Source organism: Rana temporaria, chromosome 4, assembly GCF_905171775.1.
Source record: "Rana temporaria chromosome 4, aRanTem1.1, whole genome shotgun sequence".
Lineage (NCBI taxonomy): Eukaryota > Metazoa > Chordata > Amphibia > Anura > Ranidae > Rana > Rana temporaria.
In genome coordinates, this window is record NC_053492.1 from 423,596,243 (window position 1) to 423,616,533 (window position 20,291).

The 20,291-nt window shown below is 43.4% G+C and overlaps 1 protein-coding gene across 1 annotated transcript in view; it reads right to left on the reverse strand.

Moving 5' to 3' along the window:
• Positions 1-1,592: 1,592 nt before the first annotated feature.
• Positions 1,593-20,291, reverse strand: part of DNAH14 (dynein axonemal heavy chain 14) — a 340,790-nt gene continuing 322,091 nt past the window's right edge. The window contains 7 exon segments of the mRNA XM_040347836.1: positions 1,593-2,402; positions 2,532-2,678; positions 5,152-5,291; positions 9,038-9,183; positions 9,483-9,595; positions 11,355-11,551; positions 19,020-19,201. Of these exon segments, the coding sequence (XP_040203770.1) occupies positions 2,190-2,402; positions 2,532-2,678; positions 5,152-5,291; positions 9,038-9,183; positions 9,483-9,595; positions 11,355-11,551; positions 19,020-19,201 (1,138 nt within the window). The 3' untranslated portion in view covers positions 1,593-2,189.

Genomic DNA, 20,291 nt, shown 5'->3' on the forward strand with positions numbered 1-20,291 from the left:
TATTGTGAAATGATCGCTTTCTCAGGACTTTTTAAATCTTTTTTTTTAAATCCCATATTTTAAATAGATAACTTATTATGGGTATTTTATAAGATGTGAGATGTAATCCAAAAATGTGTGTATTTATGCTACCTCTGCTATAAAGCTTTCTTGGCATAGCCGTGACTGTTTACAAAATGTATCACAAAGGCGTGAACTAGTCATTGATGTCTTCTGCAGCATTTTGTTTTCAGTTTAGAGTGACGACCACCCTCTGAAGTCACAATTGTTTCTCACACCAGTCCTACGCACAACCCCCAACTGCAGTGTAGAAGGGTGTGCGCTTTTTAGATGTAAATGCAGTGCTGCCATGGGCAGACAAGGTGCTGCCAAACTAGATTTTAAGGGTTATTTTCCTTTGTTTGCAGAGGATTGTGTAGTTTGAGCCTGAAAATTCTCTGCAGTGTTGGCACAGCGATTCCATTTCCCTCTGGTGTTGTAGGTGATATCACAGACAGTGGGGCTGATTTACTAAAGGCAAATATACTGTGCACTTGCTCCAGAGCTTAGTAAATGAGGTAAGGCTTCACCTTGCTGCAAAGAATACCCAATCACAAACTAGGAAAATAAAAAACAGCATTGTTGCTTCATTGGATGATGGCAATCAGCAGAGCTCTCCCTCGTTTGAGATCTTCCCCTCATATGTAGAGCAAATGCATTTGCCATGCACAGTATATTTGCCTTTAGTAAATGAACGTCGGTGTGTGTCATTTGGAGGGCAAACTGGGCCGATCTAGACCCTCGCTTCTCTTTTCTCTCCTCTTTGCACATGCTAATCCACTTTTATGCCCTAATGTGCACCTGGAGGTTGTGAACCTTGGACCAGGCAGCTCAGACCATACATTCTGCAACCAAAAGTACCCTACATTTAGCAGAACATCATCTGCCTGTTGCAATCATGGAATACTCAATTAATGTCCATTCACATCTTTTCAAACGGTAATGCACATAACTTGGTGCCATTTATTTTGAAGGGTACCCTGACTCGCCCGCACTGCTGCCCACCACAACACAAAGGATGGTGTTGATCATAAAAAATGGTGAATATCTTTTTTTTGCCAGTGTTGTGTAGATATTGGCTACCCCATTGCATCACGTGTTAACCATGTGTTAACCATGTGTTTACCAATGCAGCACAGATGTGAATGGACTTTTAATATTTGCTTTATCCGCTGTCTGCATATTGAAGTGTGTTTTTTGTAACATGTGAATACATTGTGTATCATAGTCGTGTTTTTTGTATTCAGATATATATGCTTCTATTTTTGCATTTTTTTTTTTTGTCTTGCACATATTCACATAAACCATTCAATTGTTCTAAGCATTATATTTCTTACAAAATGTACGATAAAATGTTTTAATAAATATTTTGTTTGGACTTTTATCAGTCTTTGTAGAAGTGTTACCTGGTAATTACTGCTTTATGTGATGTATTATGGCAGGGCTCAGGGTGGGTGTTTGCAGGTGTGGGTATGAGGCAGGATAGTGGGCATTTGGCAATGGCTTTGCCATTTTTAAAGATTCAGCAAGTGACAAATGAAACACAATGGTGGTGTGGTAGATGATGCAGTTTAGTTTATGAATTAAAAAGCCATACATTTTTACTTCAATATCATATTTTTGCACAGCATTGCTAGTGTAAATAGTTAACAGGTTATTATGGGAAATTGTAGGGGACAATCCAGAGTAATCTAATGTTTCACTTAGACCCCTTTTACACTTAGGTGTTTTTCTGGTGCTAAAGGGCTAAAAATAGCACCTGAAAAATGCCTCCCCTGCCATCCCAATATGAAAGCCTAAGTGCTTTCACACTGGGGCACTGTGCTGATGGGCACGGTTACCCCGTTGGCCACTAGCGGGGGTTAAAAGCGGCCGAATAGCGCTGCTAAAACAGCGATAAAGCTGTAAAACTAGCGGTGCTTTACTGCTAACGCTGCTCAGTGTGTAAGGGCTCTTAAAGGTTGTGTTGGCTGGCCTGGGTTACCCCCCCCCCATTGCTTCATAGATGCCAACCAGATGACCACCTTAATAGTGGATATGAATAGTGACAGGGTGTAGAAATTGCCCTCCACCAAGACCACTGTTACATTTTTGAGGGAAACCCCCAGACATGTGCTCAAAGTAAAAGGTACACCAGTAAAGGATAACGGTCATTCAGTTATTTGGCAGAGCATGGCCACCCCTCTTTGTATCCAGTGCTCGGCTCTGACCACTGTTGGTATATTCACAGATGTTACGTAATTGGTGGAATGTCCTGTTGAAGATAAAGTTCCAGCACGCAGTGGTGTTCTGTATAATGGACATTCATAAGTGAAGGCTGTGTTGTGTTCATCGGTGCAGCTGCTTGCAATCTCCAGTTCAATCTGTAGATTATTAAAAAAAAAAAAAATCATAATACTGAACTTTTGGATTAAAAAAAATAGAATAAAAGGTACCATGAACAGAGTGCAGTGTTGACCTTTCACAGAAAAATACTGCACAGTCCTGCTTACCATGTGTGGGATGAAATGGATTTGTGGCAGTGGGTAAAATCTTTGCTGATGTTCACACTCCTCCAAGACTTGTGTATCATGGCTCCACCGAGCACTGTCCAGAAAGAGGCCGAATACCAGGACGCCATGTTCAGGTGGATGCAAGCCCTGCAGAAGGCACAGATTGTAAAGTGGGGAATTGGGGGTTCTGATGCTTAAACCCATCATTGGGGGGGGGGGGGGGCAATTCTACATTCCATAATAAAAAGTAGCTCTGGCTGTTGTACTCGCCTCCTCTGTGGTGCTGTCCCCCCACTAACACACTTTCTTGCTGATGCAGCGCTGGTCCTCTACTGGGTTGAATGATACCAGATGTCATTGAAACCTTTCTGTTAGCCCAGAGCAGTAAGGTTCCACCTTCCAGAGCTGTAGTTGTAGGATACTGAGGAGTCAGATGGTGCTGCAGAGCATTTAGGATTTGCATGCCTCTGGAGGGACCTGGAAAAATGTCCATTGAAGGACACCGAAGCCTACTCCTTTGGCATAATACTGCCTCCAACAGAAGGACTGGGCACTGCCAATCTGTAGGATAAGCAGCATGCCCCACTTTATTCTGTTTTGTCTGCAATTGCCCTGTCCCTAAAAACTGATTTAGTAGACTTTCTGGAACTGGCGTCTGGAGCTCCTGCTTATTCATCAGTCAGTCCCCACAAGTGCATTTGCTACCCTGGAGGATTCAGAAATAAAATCTGTCACAGATGCGTGACACATTCTTGATCCCTGGTCTAGCCTGATCTGATTATACTTGGATTGCTGGGCTGGAGTATAGAGGAAATCTTGTATTCATTCATAAAATACAAAGCCTCCTGTGAATGGCTGAGCAGCACTCAACCCAACTTGATTTTGTTCCAGGAACTGGAAGTTTTTCTCCTGCCGATTCTAAAAAGCATCACAAACCGCTTGGAACACTTTCAAGAGAGCCAGCCGCTGGCTGAAAGAAAATAAATAAATACCGGGGTTATGGCCATCTTCAGCCATAATTCCAGTAAATCACTTGCAAAATGCAACATATATATGAACAAATTGCTGTTGGCAAGTGGTTAAAATCATATTCATTTCCACATTTAAATTCTTTCTTGTCTACTTCTGTTAATAAAAGTTTGAAAACGTTGTTTTTTTTTATGTATTTCACACTTTTACCTCCTTGCATAAAGGGACACATCGCACTAAAACCTTCATAACTGAATAGTAAAAAAAAGTCCTGTTCACCATTGTCGTTGACCACTTCCATACCAGGCACTTATACACCCTCCTGCCCAGACCAATTTTCAGCTTTCAGTGCTGTTGCACTTTGAATGACAATTGCGCGGTCATGCTACACTGTACCCAAACTAAATTTGTATCATTTTGTTTCCACAAATGGAGCTTTCTCTTGGTGGTGGTTGATCACCTCTGAGATTTTTATTTTCTGCAAAAAAAATGAAGACCGAAAATTTTGAAAAACAAATGCTTTTTTTTATTGTTTCCGTTGCAAAACTTTGTAAATATGTTTTCTCCTTCACTGATGGGGCGGCACTGATGGGCACCGATGAGGTGGAATTGATGGGCACTAAAATGCAGCACTGATAGGCGGCACAGATGGGCACCGATGAGGTGGAATTGATGGGCACTAATATACAGCACTGATGGGCGGCATGGATGGGCACTGATAGGTGGCACGGATGTACTGTATTTTACTTATGGGTGCCAAACAATGCCTGCCAATCAGTGATGCCTATTGTGGTCACTGATTGGCATCCCTGGTGGCATAGCTGGTGGTGGGTATCCCTGGTGGTCTAGTGTGGGGCATCCTCGGGGGGGCTGTGCTGATAATCGATCAGCACAAACCTCCCCTGTCAGAGGAGCAGCCGATCGGCTCTCCTCTACTCGTGTCTGACAGACGCGAGTGAGGAAAAGCCGATAACCGGCTCTCCTTGTTTACATCGTGATCAGCCGTGATTGGACACGGCTGATCACGTGGTAGAGTCTCCGTCAGAGACTCTTTACCTAGATTGGTGTTGCGGGGTGTCAGACTGACACCCTGCAACAACGATCGCTGCAATGCGCGCCCCAACATCCTGAGGAAGTCATGATGTCCAGTCAGGCTATTGAAACCACTCTACCGCCGTCATTTTGTAATAGGGCGGGCGGCAAGTGGTTAAAGTAAAAACAAATCCTGAATTTTGGGTTGTTCCCAGAAAAGTAATAGAGGGGAAATCTTCCAATGGGGACACTAATTCTAGTGACTTGGGGGTCCCCAAGGAATTTGTAGGGATTTCCTATCACTTCCTGTTTGGCTACAGAACAGGAAGTGAAGGAAAATCTCAACAATGGGAACACAGATGGGGGGGGGGGAATAAATACAAAAAATATATATTTATATAATCTGACAAGGATTATAACCCTCCCTTACAATGCAAATTGAAAAAGATTTTGCCTATAGTTGTACTTCAATATCACAGAAAATATGCATTATAGATATCAGATGTTTTAATTAGTTTAGAGCTGCACCAGGTGCTAATAGTAAACGGCTTCACCTTTCTGTACGGGTGACATTAGGAGGGGACATGCAGGGAAATTCGTTGGTCTAAAGTCTACTTACATTAAAAGCTATTTCGGCGATTCTGTTTGTATCCAGATTGGGAACAGTCGCAACAGGCTGCACATGGTGTTTAAAGGTGAGCGAGTCCACTGATAGACTTCTTTTTCGGGCATAATTTTGTAACACAGCTGTCAGGAATCCTGAGGAAAATAAAGCATAGTGAGTATAAAATTGGGAATAATGGTACTGAGAGACACCGGACACTTAAAGCGGAGTTCCGGCCACAATTTCACTTTTTAAATATAAATAGCCCTGTAATACACAAGTTTAATGTATTCTAGTAAAGTTAGTCTGTAAACTAAGGTCCGTTTTGTTAGGTTGTTACAGCATTTAGACACTTTATAAAATAGAAATTGACTGGGGCCATCTTGAGTGTGGGCATCATGAAGCCAGACTGTATGACTTCCTGGATTTCAGCCTTGCAGATCTCACACATGCTCAGTGCTGCACAAGCAGTGTAATAGGTTTCAGATCAGGTTTCAGCACCTGTACTGTCCAAGTCACATGATTCTTCGAGACTGGGGAGTGCACAGACTCCTGGGAAGTTACACCCACTACATTCCCAGGAGTCTGTGCGGTGTAGGTTAGGAAGCTTAAGCACCTAGGTGCAGGAAGTGGGAAGATTAACTATTCTGCCTAGCAACAACACTTTGAAGGCATCTAAAAAAAAAATATTTTTTCTTAAAGGACTGACATTTTTTAAAACTACTGATGTAATGTTATATTTATGGGTGGAACTCCACTTTAATTAGGTATACCTATTCAATTGCTTGGTAACACAAATTGTTAATCAGCCAATCACATGACAGAAACTCAATGCATTTAGGCATCTGGATGGAGTGAAGATGACTTGCTGAAGTTCAAACCGAACATCACAAAGGGGATTTACAGTGCCTTGTAAAAGTATTCCCTCCAACCCCCCCAAGCATTTTTCGTGCTCTTTGCCTCAACCTGGAATTAATATGGATTGTTTGAGGATTTGCATCATTTAATTTACAGAACATGCCCAGAACTTTGAAGATTTTTTTTTTTATTGCGAAGCAAATAACAAATGGGACAAAATAACAGAAAAAGTCAATGTGCATAACTATTCACCCCCTTAAAGTCAATACTTTGTAAAGCCGGCTATCACAGCTCCAAGTCACTTTGGATAAGTCTCTATGAGCTTACCACTGGAATTTTTGCCCATTTCTCCTGGCAAAACTGCTCCCTTCAAGTTGGATGGTTTGCACTTGTGAACAGCAATCTTTAAGTTTAAGCAATTATTTTCCATTGAGGTCTGGGCTTTGACTAGGCCATTCCAACACATTTACACGTTTCCCCTTAAACCACTCAAGTTTTGCGTTAGCAGTGTGTTTGGGGTCATTGTCCTGCTGGAATGTGAACCTCCGTCCTAGCCTCAAATCACACACAGAGTGGTACAGGTTTTACTCAAGAATATCCCTGTATTTAGCACCATCCAGCTTTCCCTCGACTCTGACAAGTTTCCCGGTCCGACTGCTGAAAAACATCCCCACAGCGTGATGCTGCCATCACCATGTTTCACAGTGGGGATGGTGTTTTTGGGGTGATGTCATGTGTTGGATTTTGCCAGACAGCGTTTTCTTTGGCCAAAAAGTAAAATTTTTGTCTCCTAAGACCAGAGCACCTTCCTCCATACATTTTGGGAATCTCCCACATGCCTTTAGGCAAACTCAAAATGTGCAATTTTGTTTTTTGCTGAAAGGAATGGATTTCTTCTGGCCACTCTGTACATAGGACGACAATAAGCCGTACGCTCCATAGAGCTGGGCTTTATGGCAGATACTCTAGTCTCTGCTGTGGAACTCTGCAGCTCCTCCAGGTTTACATTAGGTCTCTGTGCTGCCTCTCTGATTAATGCCCTCCTTGCCCGGTCCGTGAGTTTTGGTGTGCGACCGTCTCTTGGTAGGTTTGCTGTTGTGCCATGTTCTTTCCATTTGGTTATGATAGATTTGATGGTGCTCCTAGGGATCATCAAAGATTTGGATATTTTTTATAACCGAACCCTGACTTGTACTTCTCAACAACATTGTCTCTTACTTGTTTGGAGAGTTCCTTGGTCTTCATGGCAGTGTTTGGTTAGTGGTGCCTCTTGCTTAGGTGTTGCAGCCTCTGGGGCCTTTCAAAAAGGTGTGTATATGTAATGACAGATCATGTGACACTTAGATTGCACACAGGTGGGCATCATTTCACTAATTATGTGACTTCTGAAGGTAATTGGTTGCACCAGAGCTTTATATGGGTTTCATAACATAGGGGGTGAATACATCCGCACATGCCAATTATCAATTTTTTTATTTCTGAAAAATAGCTTTATTTATATATTTTTCTAATTTTACTTCATGGACTTAGACTATTGTGTTCTGATCCATCACATATAATTCAGGTTAAAAAAAAAAATCAATGAACTAAAGTCTGTAATGTAAAAAAATAGGTAAAAAGCCAAGGTGGGTGAATACTTTTGCAAGGCACTGAATATGTAATGGTTGTTGGTATCAAACAGGCTGGTCTGAGTGTTTTAAAAAAAAAATGCTGATCTGCTGGGATTTTCACACACAACCATCTCTAGGGTTTACAGAGAATGGTCCAAAAAATAGAAAATATTCAGCGAACGAAAGTTGAGTGGACGAAAATGTCTTGTTGATGTCAGAGGAGAATGGGCAGCCTGGTTCGAGATGCTAGAAAGGCAACAGTAACTCAAATAACCACTCGTTACAACCGAGGTATGCAGAATACCATCTCTGAATGCACAACACATCGAAGCTGATGGGCTAAAGCAGCAGAAGACCTCACCGGGTGCCACTCCTATCTGTTAAGAACAGGAAACTGAGGCTACAATTCACACAGGCTCAACAAAATTGGACAATAGAAGATTGGAAAAAACGTGGTTTGATTTGATGAGTCTTGATTTTACCTGCAATATTCAGATGGTAGGGTCAGAATTTGGCATAACCATGAAAGCATGGATCCATCCTGCCTTGTATCAACGGTTCAGGCTGATGGTGTAATGGTGTGGGGGATATTTTCTTGGCACACTTTGGGCCCCTTAGTACCAATTGAGCACAATTTAAACGCCACACCCTACCTGAGTATTGCTACTGACCATGTCCATCTCTTTATGACTACAGTGTACCCATCTTCTGATGGCTCCTTCCAGCGGATAATGCAAATCATCTCACCACTGGTTTCTTGAACTTGACAATGAGGTCACTGTACTCCAATGGCCTCCGCAGTCACAAGGGAGATTTGCAGCAACTGCGTAATGCTATCATGTCACTATGGAACAAGATCTCTGAGGAATGTTCCCAACACCTTGTTGGATCCATGCCACAAAGAATTAAGGCAGTTCTGAGGGGGGTCCAACCTGGTACTAGCAAGGTGTACCCAAATAACATAACAGAGATAACGTTCAGATGTCTATTCCAAAGGGTAATACAATACAAGTCACGCTTTCAGTACACTACAGGAAGTGTTCCTAATGAAAGCGCTAACACACCGTCGCCATCCAGGAGTAGGCAGTAAAAAACCACACAAAGAACAGCGAGCACCAATAAAATTGGAGATGGAGCCTTATTTTATTATTTTTAATTGATATGCTATTAATGTGTCAATCTACCTGAAAGTGATAGTTTATCTACAAAGGGACATGAGCCACCCACTGGTGTTTATATTTCACAGGGATTTTTTTTTTTAAACAAAATAATTCTGTATGAAGATTACAAAAACAACATACAAGTGGATTAAGTAACAAAGTATTCTCTGCCTTTGCCAGGAAAACATTGTACAAAACGGTGCAATGAGCCAGTAGAAAAGGTAAAATGACTTTCTAGTTAAATGATATTTTTGAATTCAGCCACTTGCCTACCTTGGGGGAAGAAGAACGCAGGAATCCAGTAGTTGTACGGCTCCCCTGTGAGGTGTGACCCATTCTCCGGAAGAGTGTCAGAAGTTTGGGATGAATTTGGCCTGGAGTGTTTGAATGTCTCTTTCATCCCCAGCTGCTGACCAAACCTGAAAATAACATAGTACAATTTATCTAAAGTGGAACTTTAGGCTAGAAAATGAAAATGGGCGGACAGGCAGGATTTTTAATGCAGCAGAGACATGCTTTGTCTCTTCTGTATTAAAGCTACTTGCCTGCCTGTGCTTTGTGCTCACTGCACAAATTTGGCAATGCCGAAGCTGATGGAAATCCCACGCGTACGTGGGAGTGACGTCATCTTGGCCTAGCCAATGACAGCGCCCCGCTGGATTCAATAATAGAGGACATTCATCATAGGTTTTGGGGGCCGCCATTTGAAGTCTCTCACCTCTCCTGTACACAATGAATCACATGACTGGACCATGTGGAGAAAAACTCAATTCTCTGTACAAGATCATCTACCCAGGAGCCAAGTAGTTTACAAGATTCGTATGAGCACCGCTGAAACACAATAAATAATACACATTTGTTTTAACATTCAAATAGATTATAGAATTATAATAATGTTTAAAAATCCCTTCCCTAATCACCTACTATCCCATACAGTGACGTAAGGCAAGTAATTAGCACCCCCTAACGTGTGGACTTTTAGGCTTCATGCCCACTAGCAGCTCCAAAACCTCTAGAAAAAACGCTTGATAATTTTTTTTTATATTAGCATTATAATAAAAAACAGCATGCCTCCCAAAATCCATACCAGGCCCCCAGGTCTGGTATGGATTTTGAGGGGAACTCCACGTCAAAAAATTGTAAAAAAATAAATAAAAATATGTAGGGGTCCCACCGCCAAAATCCATACCAGACCCTTATCCGAGCATACAGCCTGGCAGGCCAGTACGGGGGGGGGGGCGAGTGAGTGCCCCCCTCCTGAACCTTACCAGGCCACATGCCCTAAACATAGGGGGCCTCCCCCCCAAAAGCACCTTGTTTCCATGTTGATAGACTGCATGCTTGGATAAGGGTCTGGGTATGGATTGGGCGGGGACCCCCATGCTGTTTTTTTTTCTGAAGCCTTCATTGACGGCAATTATTTTATTTACATTCAGGTGTCAGGGGAGAACCCCGCTGACAGCTGATGACGTATCCATTTTTAAGGACGTGACAGACAGTTTTCCGGCACACTCTTTGACAACCAACTGATTGTTAAGGGCGCTGGCAGCCACTGCTCTATATAAACGCTATCAGTGGCAGTCAGATGAGGCATCGTACCCAGCACACTTGTAACGGCGTGGGACTAATTTCTATGCCCTGCTAATTTTTCACCCAGGACGACCTCCCCGGCTGCCCTCCCCCACTACACCACTGATCCTATGCATGTAAGAGACATACTAAGCTAATGGCATGGTTTAACCAGCGGAACAAAGTTATCTCAAACGCCGTTGCCCTTAGAATATAGTTCGCTGCTATCTACAGTATGTGAATCCTTATCATCAGCAACTGAGAACATAGACACTTTTTAAAGAATATATATAGATATGGCCCAAATTAACCCCTAAGCCTCAGCATGTACCAGCATTTTTTTTTATTTTCCTGTAGAGAGAAATCATTGTTTTTTACACCCTCTTGATATCATCACCAGCCTTGTAACATTCTTAAAGGGGGTGCTGCTGGTGGTTCTGTTCCTACTGTTGTAGGCACACCCCTAGAACTACCTCTCTCAAGCCCTTTTTATACACATATTGAGAGTCAAGGCATCAGCATTATTTTGGGTTTAGGTGGAGTTTTGTAGTCCAGTTCGGACTTTCACAGTAGCAGAGGCAGCATTGTCAGCTTGCTATACTAGCTCACTGGATTTTTGAGAGGATCAGCAGTTTTTGTTTTCTGTACTTGAAGCATATATAAGACTAAACATTGGGAAGTATGAATGTGTTGCAGCATTGCACTCAATATTTTTTTCCTTTACCCAGAAATATGCTTTAAAGCAGTTGTATAGTCTTTTTTTTTTACTTTTACCTACAGGTAAGCCTATAATAAGGCTTACCTGTAGGTAAAAAAAATATATTCCCCTTGCAATGAGCCGCTGAATGCAGCAGCGCATGCACACAGAGGATTCTCGGCTTAAGGCCCAGCAGACGTCGGACCTTGCCGGAAAGAAGTCTCCCTTGTGCATGTTTTTGACTATACAACCGCTTTAAATAAAACCTCTTTGGTGAGTTTGCACATTGTAAAAACCAAGCTGGATGAATCTGCTTGCACTTACCTGCCACAGCTCAGGCACCTTGAGGTTGCCCAGGGAGTTATAGAGCTCCTCCAGGACTTTATTCAGTATAATTTCTCCCCGCACAGCCTGCTGCAGAGCATTGAGTGAGCTGTGCATGACTGACAGTAGATGATTAAACCGATCAATCTCCTGATGGAGAACAGTCAGTAGAGCGGAATTCACCAGAGGGTCATAACCTGCAAACACAATCCCAAACTGTTATTACTGGAAAAATCAAGTTCTCTTGATTTACACAATGTTTTTTATTCTTCTTGTCAGTTTAGGATGATCCGGGTAATATACCAATATAATGGTACAGGAGAATAGACTTTTTGGAGGTTCCCACTCTGGGCTTCATCTTAATTATATCTGAAAATCAAAAGATGTATTTACCCTAAAACCTCAACTGAACCCCTAACTCTAAATTGTGTGCCTATATACAAAATCTCAACTCCGAATCTCTAACCCTAACTCAATCCCTAAACCTAACTTTGATCCTTATGGTAAACCTGAGCAATGCCCATGCAGTAACAGGTTCACTTAATTGCCACCAGTGGCGGCCCGTCCATAGGGACATACATTCATGCATTGTATTGCACGAATGTATGTTATTGTTGGTTGCCAGCTGCCTGGTCTATTCAGATAACCGGACACAGGGCGCCGGTTACCTGAATAACGGCAGCTGGTTGGCTGAGCGGAACTGCCAATCAGAGCCAACGGCTCTGATAGGCTTTCCAAGTACAGCCCTCCGGCTCTTGGATGTCTATCCTCGGAACGCAGCCCCCCTGCATTCCTTTGATAAAACTGACGGCCGTTTCAGCCAATCAGGTTCCCGGATTCTGGTAATCAGGAACCTGATTGGCTGAAGCGCCACCAAGGCGGAGGAAGACATCGAGGGAGGACATGGAAGCTTCAGGTAAGTGCATTTTACAGGGAAAGGGGCAATAATGGGCACAGAGGCGACAAAGAGGACAGAGAATCATTTTTTTAACCATTTGAGGTTTAGATAATCCCCTATTTTAGGAGAGACCCATATGACAATTGGCACAGTGGCAGCGTTTGATGGCATGGCACAGTGGTGACAATTGATGGCACAGCGGCTGCGTTTGATGGCATGGCACAGTGGTGACAATTGATGGCACAGCGGCTGCGTTTGATGGCATGGCACAGTGGTGACAATTGATGGCACAGCGGCTGCGTTTGATGGCATGGCACAGTGGTGACAATTGATGGCACAGCGGCTGCGTTTGATGGCATGGCACAGTGGTGACAATTGATGGCACAGCGACTGCGTTTGATGGCATGGCACAGTGGTGACAATTGATGGCACAGTGGCTGCATTTAATAGGCACAGTGAGGCTGCAAATTTTTTTTTTCCGTTTGCGCCCCCCCCAAAAAATTTGGAGCACCAGCCGCCACTGATTGCGACCCATTCTTTCTGCATATGCTGATCTCATCTCATCTTTGCTCCATGCCACAAAGTTTGGCTGCTCAGAATGAAGAGAAAGAAAAGTATACAATGCATCCAGGTATGGGGGATCATGTGACTCGCTCCCTTTACTCACATGCTGATGCTTGATGATTGGCTGCCCATGCACCCAGCATTGTCACATGGAAGCAGGGAGAGAGACTTATGTAAGCTCCACATCACAACTAAGATCTTACACAGAGCTTACTCTGCTACTAGTGGCCAAATAGAGCAGAGAAGGTGAATATGTGTTGCCAGGGAGAGTGGCACTTACAGTGTACCCAAGCCCAGACTAGGCATTTTATTTATTTATTAAAAAAAATTACATAATCTTAAACAAGTCATCCCTGGCCTCTTTAGCTGCTTGTACTGTGAAGTAATTCATCCTCAAAGATCACAATATTATAAAGTCATAACAGCTTATAAAATACATGTTGTGTGTTTGTGTGCTGTAAGCTTGCCCCCATCATCCGAGTCGTTCTGGCTGGGGGTTAGTCAGCCAGAACAGCTTACTGAGGAGGAACAGGAAGTGAGAAATTCAAACAAAGAAAACAAAAAAAAAAAAAAACTCTTAGAAGGGAAATCGAAGGAAAAGGTAAGTGAACCAACAAAGCACAAGCTTAAAGGAACCTATTTACAAAATAAAAAACAAACCTTTACAACTCCTTTAAAAAATGTCATGTCAATCAGAGTCAGCTATAGTGGGCTATTGCCCATTGCCATCTTACAAAGCAGAGATGCTGCAAGCTCATGAAGGATCCCGACCATATTGTTGGGATCCACCTAACGGCCTTTTATTCACATTGACAGCGGCTTTGAAAGCAAACTTCATCTGAAAACACACGATTTCAAAGCCGCATGTCAGTGCGACTTCGGGAGCGACATGGAAGACATCTGTGCGGCTTCATGCACAGATGTCTATGCAACTTGCACCCGAAAATCGCCAAAAGTAGTGCAAGAACTATGTTTTCAAATCGATGTGGCAACGCAAAGTTGACGGCGCACCGATTTGAAAACAGTGCGATTGCTGGCAATAGGGTGCGACTTGTCAGATGATTTGATTTGACCTGTCAAATCACATGACAAGTTGTTCCAATGTGAACGAGGGCGAATAGGAGAAGTAGAGTGATACAAATGTAGTAGACAATCAAGGTGCAGGTAGATATAGTAAATAGAAAATAAATTGGCCAGCAGATGGCAATATTGCCATTTGTATTGGCATGCTGTTACATGAAGGTGATTTCAAGAGTACCAGTCATAACAGAAACAGAACTGTCACTGCTGACCTCCTTCGGAAATGCTAATTCCTGACAGACATACAGTGGGGAAAATAATTATTTGATCCCCTGCAGATTTTGTAAGTTTGCCCACTTACAAAAAAAATAATGAGTCTATCATTTAAAATACACCTATAATAAAAAAATTATAGAGACAGAAAATCAACCAAAAATGCACAAAAACAGGATACAAATGTTATAAATTGAGTTGCAGTTCAGTGAGTAAAATAAGTACTTGATTCCCAAGCAAAACATGACTTAGTACTTGGTGGAGAAACCCTTGTTGGCAACACAGAGGTAAGACGTTTCTTGTAGATGGTGATCAGGTTTGCGCACATCTCAGGAGGGATTTTGGTCCACTCTTCTTTACAGATCTTTGCTAAATCCTTAAGGTTTCTTGGCTGTCACTTGGCAACTTGAAGTTTCAGCACCCTCTGTAAATTTTCTATAAGATTAAGGTCTGGTGACTGACTAGGCCACTCCTAATGTGCTTCTTCTTGAGCCACTCCTTTGGTGCCTTGGCGATATGTTTTGGGTCATTGTCATGCTGGAAGACCCATCCATGGCCCATCTTCAGTGTTCTGGCTGAAGGTTCCCATCCAAGATTTTACAATACATGGCCCCGTCCATTAGCTTCTCAGTTGGCCTGTACCCTTAGCAGAGAAACAGCACCAAAAGCATCACGTTTCCACCTTCGTGCTTGACTGTAGGCATGGTGCTCATATGGCCATGGTCAGCATTTTTCATCCTCCAAACACAGTGAGTTTAGTTAACGCCAAAGAGCTAAATTATGGTCTCATCTGACCTCAACACTTTCTACCAATCCTTCTCTGAATCATTTAGATGTCCATTGATATGACTGTACATGTGCCTTCTTGAGAAGGGGGACTCGCCATGTTTGGAGGAAGAAAACAGCTGACTATGACTGTAAGAACACCATCCCTACAGTCAAGCACAGAGGTGGAAACATTATGCTTTGGGTTTTTTTTTCTCTGCTAAAGGTACAGGCCGACTTTTCCACATTGAGGGGCCAATGGACAGGGCAATGTATTGTAAAATCTTTACTGAGAACATTCTTCCGTCAGCAGAACACTGAAGTCGTAGATGGGTCTTCCAGCATGACAATACTGCCAAGGCAACAAAGGAGTGGGCCAAGAAGAAGCATATTAACCACTTGCCGCCCACCAATGACGGGTGGTTTCAATATCCTTAATGGACGTCATATGACGTCCTCAGGATATTGAGCCGCTGCGCGCCTCCGGGGGCACGCATCGCGGCAATCGTTGTTGCAGGGTGTCAGTCTGACATCAACACTCCTCTGACAGGGGGGGTTAGCGCTGATCGATTATCAGCGCAGCCCCCCCCCACTGGACCACCAGGGATGCCCACCACAGATGCCACCAGGGATGCCCACCTAGACCACCAGGGAGGACAAACACAAAAAAAGAATGCCAATCAGTGCCCACAATGGATGCCAATCAGTGCCCACAATGGGCATCACTGATTGCCAGGCATTGTTTGGCACGGATTGGCATCCTTTAGTACAACACATACATTAGTGCAACACATTAAAGTGCCCATCTATGCTGCCTATCAGTGCCCATCCATGCCGCCTATCCGTGCCCATCCATGCCGCCCATCCGTGCCTCCTACCTGTGCCCATCCGTGACGCCTATCTGTGCCCATCCGTGACGCCTATCTGTCATCTTTTGCATGGGGGTCAAATACTTATTTTACTCACTGAACTGCAACTTAATTTATAACATTTGTTTTATGTTTTTTTTTTTTTTTACTGGATTTTTGGTTGATATTCTGTCTTTCAAATACACCTATGATAAAACTGATAGATCCTTAATTTCTTTGTAAGTGGGCCAACTGAGCAGGGGATCAAATCATTATTTTCCCCACTGTATAGTGAGCCTCTAATTTCTGAATTACTGACTGGTGTGTATGTTATTCAAAGAAGCCACACATTCTTATCTGCATACTAGTTCTGGCTCAGTGACTCAAAGCCCATGAGAAAGTATTGACGCCCATGAGACAGTATGAGAGTCAGAGGGAGAACTAAAGATTTCCTAAGGCCCCTTTCAGACTGGGGCGGGAGCCGCGGTGGCGGTATAACGCCGCTAAAAATAGCGGTGCTATACCGCCGGGATTGCCGCGGGAATCAGCTGCTAGCGGTATGTAGCGGTATATGTATTAACCCCCGCTAGCGGCCGATAAAGGGTTAATATCGCCCGCGATGCGCCTCTATAGAGGCGCATTGCGGGCGGTATTGCCGCGGTTTCCCATTGTTTTCAATGGGAAGGAGCGGTGAAGGAGCGGTATACACGCCGCTCCTCTCCCGCCAGCCTATTGCCTCAGTGTGAAAGGCCTCGGGCTTTCACATTGAGTCTGCAGTGAAGGAGTTTTTCAGGCGGGATAGCAGCGCTATTTTTAGCGCTGTGCCGCCTAAAAAACTCCTCAATGTGAAAGGGGCCTTATGCCGCGTACACACCATCACTTTATGTGATGAAAAAAAACGACGTTTTAAATCATGAAATAAAACAACGTTTTTGAAACTTCATTTTCAAAAACGACGTTGCCTACACACCATCCTTTTTTCAAAATGCTCTAGCAAAGCGCGGTTACGTTCAGCACTCTTTTCCATTGAAGTTGGCTTCATAACTTGCTTCTGAGCATGCGCGGGTTTTTTTTTGTCGTTTTTCACAAGACATAAAACAACGTTTTCCCCCACACACGGTCATTTTAATTGACGTTTTTCAAAACGTCGTTTTTTTTCATCCCATAAAGTGATGGTGTGTACGCGGCATAAGAGTCATTGCAATCCCTTTTAGCTATAAAACTTTGATGAAGGCGGTTGCTGAGGAGAATTGGCAGGTGTCAAAAATCAGACAAATTATCACCAGCACACTGCTGTAGCAAATGAAGATTAACCATTTATTTGTCACCACAAAATGTGTGTGGTGATGTTTCAAGCAGCAGTGACAGGTAATCATAACAGCGTTTAAATACCCAGCCTGACCAATCCGCTGTAAGGATTACTCAGGCTGGGTATTTAACTTTTCTTGTTGTGTTCACTAATCCCTGCTGCCTGAGGAAGGGGTCCTCAGTGCCCCTGAAACGTCTCCTGTGGTGGTAAATCACAGTTTAATCTTCATTTTACAACAATGGTGTCCAGAAGTAGAGATCACATCATAGCATCCCACATACAGTAAAACCTTGGTTTGATAGTAACTTGGTTTGAGAGCATTTTGCAAGACAAGCAAATATTTTAATACATTTTGCCTTGATATTCAAGCGATGTCTTGATATAAAAGTAGCGTCATGTCACAACTGAGTATAAAATAGAAGAGAGGAGCCTCTAAATGTAGCAATATGGTTACATTTAATGAAGGTACAACATTTAGAAACTCACATGGTTGATGATTAAAGCGGGCACATCTAAGTATGCAGGCATCCGGGGTAAAGCTGTCCACTTAGACCATTCTCCTCACCGCCATTGATGTCGTCCCTTCCACGGGCAGTTCAAGCCTCGCTTTCAGATCGCTCTACTGCAGGGTAGTCTTCCCGGTCACGATTGCAGACTGACAGCGGTGAGAGCCGGTGGTGAGGATGACTGTCTATGTGGATCGCTTTACCCCGGATGCCTGCATACTTAGATGTGCCTCTTTTAATCATCAACCATGTGAGTTTCTAAATGATGTACCTTCATTAAATGTAACCATATTGCTACACTTAGAGGCGTCTCTCTTCTCTTTCATACTGTGTAGCTCCTGCTGGATTTTGCTTCTAATCCCCTTGTGGATGGACATTTTATGGTTACACAACCTGGTCACATTGCTATAATATTTATATGGACTATAAATTGAAGGACTTATGAATAAATGGTTGTGGATAAAATTACTTGAGTTTCCATTATTTCTTATGGGAAAATTTGCTTTGATATACAAGTGCTTTGGATTACAAGCATGTTTCTGGAACAAATTATGCTCGCAATCCGAGGCTTTACTGTATTTCTATGATGACAGGTTTCCTTTAAAGCGGGGGTTCACCCTATGAACGCAAAAAAAAAATTTTTTTTTTCTTCTACCATAAAATCAGGCATTGTAGCGCGAGCTACAGTATGCCTGTCCCGATTTTTTTACCCCCGTACTCACCTTGTACTCGTACATCGAAGATACCGGGGAATGGGCGTGCCTATGGAGACGGAGGATGATTGACGGCCGGCTCTGGCGCGTCACGCTTCTCCGGAAATAGCCGGAATAGGCTTGGCTCTTCACGGCGCCTGCGCATAGCCTGTGCGCAGGCGCCGTGAAGAGCCGAGACCTACTCCGGCTGTCTTCGGGGAGAGTGACGTGCCAGGGCCGGCCGTCAATCATCCTCCCTCTCCATAGGCACGCCCATTCCCCGCGGGAGCCGAAATCTTTATCGTACAGGTACACAGTGAGTACGGGGGTAAAAAAATCGGGACAGGCATACTGTAGCTCGCGCTACAATGCCTGTCTCGATGGAAAAATGATGTAAGTGAGGGTGAACTACCGCTTTAAGTAAGACATACAGCCAAGGACAATAAATCACAGATACACAAATGTTGAACAATCGTGACATTCATCTAATTCAGTATCACAAAAAGCAAAGTGCACTTGAGGAATCTAAACAACCAAATTTAGAAATCATCTTTTATTAATCTGAATAAAATAAACTGAAAATCTAATTGGTTATTATGCATCACTGCTTTTTTTTTTTTTTTTTTTACTGCTACACAGTTATTTATTTCCATATTGACCCATTACATATAGAGGCTCTAGTTTTCTATTTGGTAGTGCTGCACAGTGACTGTGCTTTGCTGCTCCTCTCTGTCTCTGGCCAATGCACAGGTTTCTTTTAAGCGAAAGGGACTTAAGTTGCATATCATACCTTCCATTGATTTCACAAGTCTTTCCCAAGCAGGATCAGTGAACAAGCTGTTGACAGTCATGGCCTTCTCTGATGTAGCTGCTGCCTTGTCCTGCTCTGTCCTTCCTTCCACTGTCACTGGAAGTCTGCTGAGGATACTGGAGGCCAAGTGCAGAACCATCTCATCCCGGCTGCTGTCACCTCTGCTGGACAGTGCACACCATTAGCTAAATCAACACAGCGGATATATAAACTCAAATTACACCAGTTCCCATCTGCTTAAAAGGGGTTGTAAAGGTAAATGATGTTTTTTCACCTTAATGCAACCTATGCATTAAGGTGAAAAAACATCCGACGGAACATCCCCTCGAAAGTCCGGTGCGCGTTCACTCTTCAGTTCCCAGCCTGGCCGTTGATTGGCTAGGCTGGACAAATTGATAGCAGCGCAGCCATTGGCTGGCGCTTCTGTCAATCACAGCGAATGATGCGGCGCGCCGGGGGGCGGGCCCGAGTGATACAGTCGGCAACTATGCCCGCCGCTGTATCACGGGAGCGCGCTCGCAAAAGCTTTCCACCATGTAAGCTCGCTCACATGAAGGTGGAAAGCTTTTGAGAGGAGGAGTTGAGACAGCCGCTTTCAACACATCGACTTCAGGGACAACACATTCACTTGCTGCCTAATATATATCCCACCCACTTTTAGGTGCCATTGTAACCAGATAATCAATGTTATTCACTTTACCTGTCAGAGGTCATAAGTTTACAACTGATTGGTGTATTGTCTAAATACAAGAGACATATGAATTCTTACTTGAATCTTGGAGTGTTTTGTGTATTTCTTCCAGATCTGTGCAGTAATCCAGTGTGAAACTCAACCCTCTGTGCAGGAGCTTCTTGTAATAAAGACCGGTCACTGCTGCTCTCTTTGAGCAGGATGACTGGTCTGGTCTCCGCCCCCTCCTGTAGTCCTCTGCAGGCAGCCTGTGGTGGGAGGAGCCTTCTGTGCCCCTCCCACAGCTCTGATCTCTGCACAGACCATGTACAGCACAGTGATGAAGTAATTTTCACGTTTACAAGGTAATATCTGGGTCTGTAACGGCATTTGGAGCACACAAAGTGCGCCACAAATTCTTTGTGGCCATTGTATAATTTATATATATTCAGCTTTTAATCTTTTTTTTAATTTTTTTGCTCTATAGCTTATGAACTGTAATGACGTATATACCCAGGGGAGGGCTGGTGACACTATCCACAGCCACCGTCCGCCACTACCAAATGCTGTTTTTGCAGAGC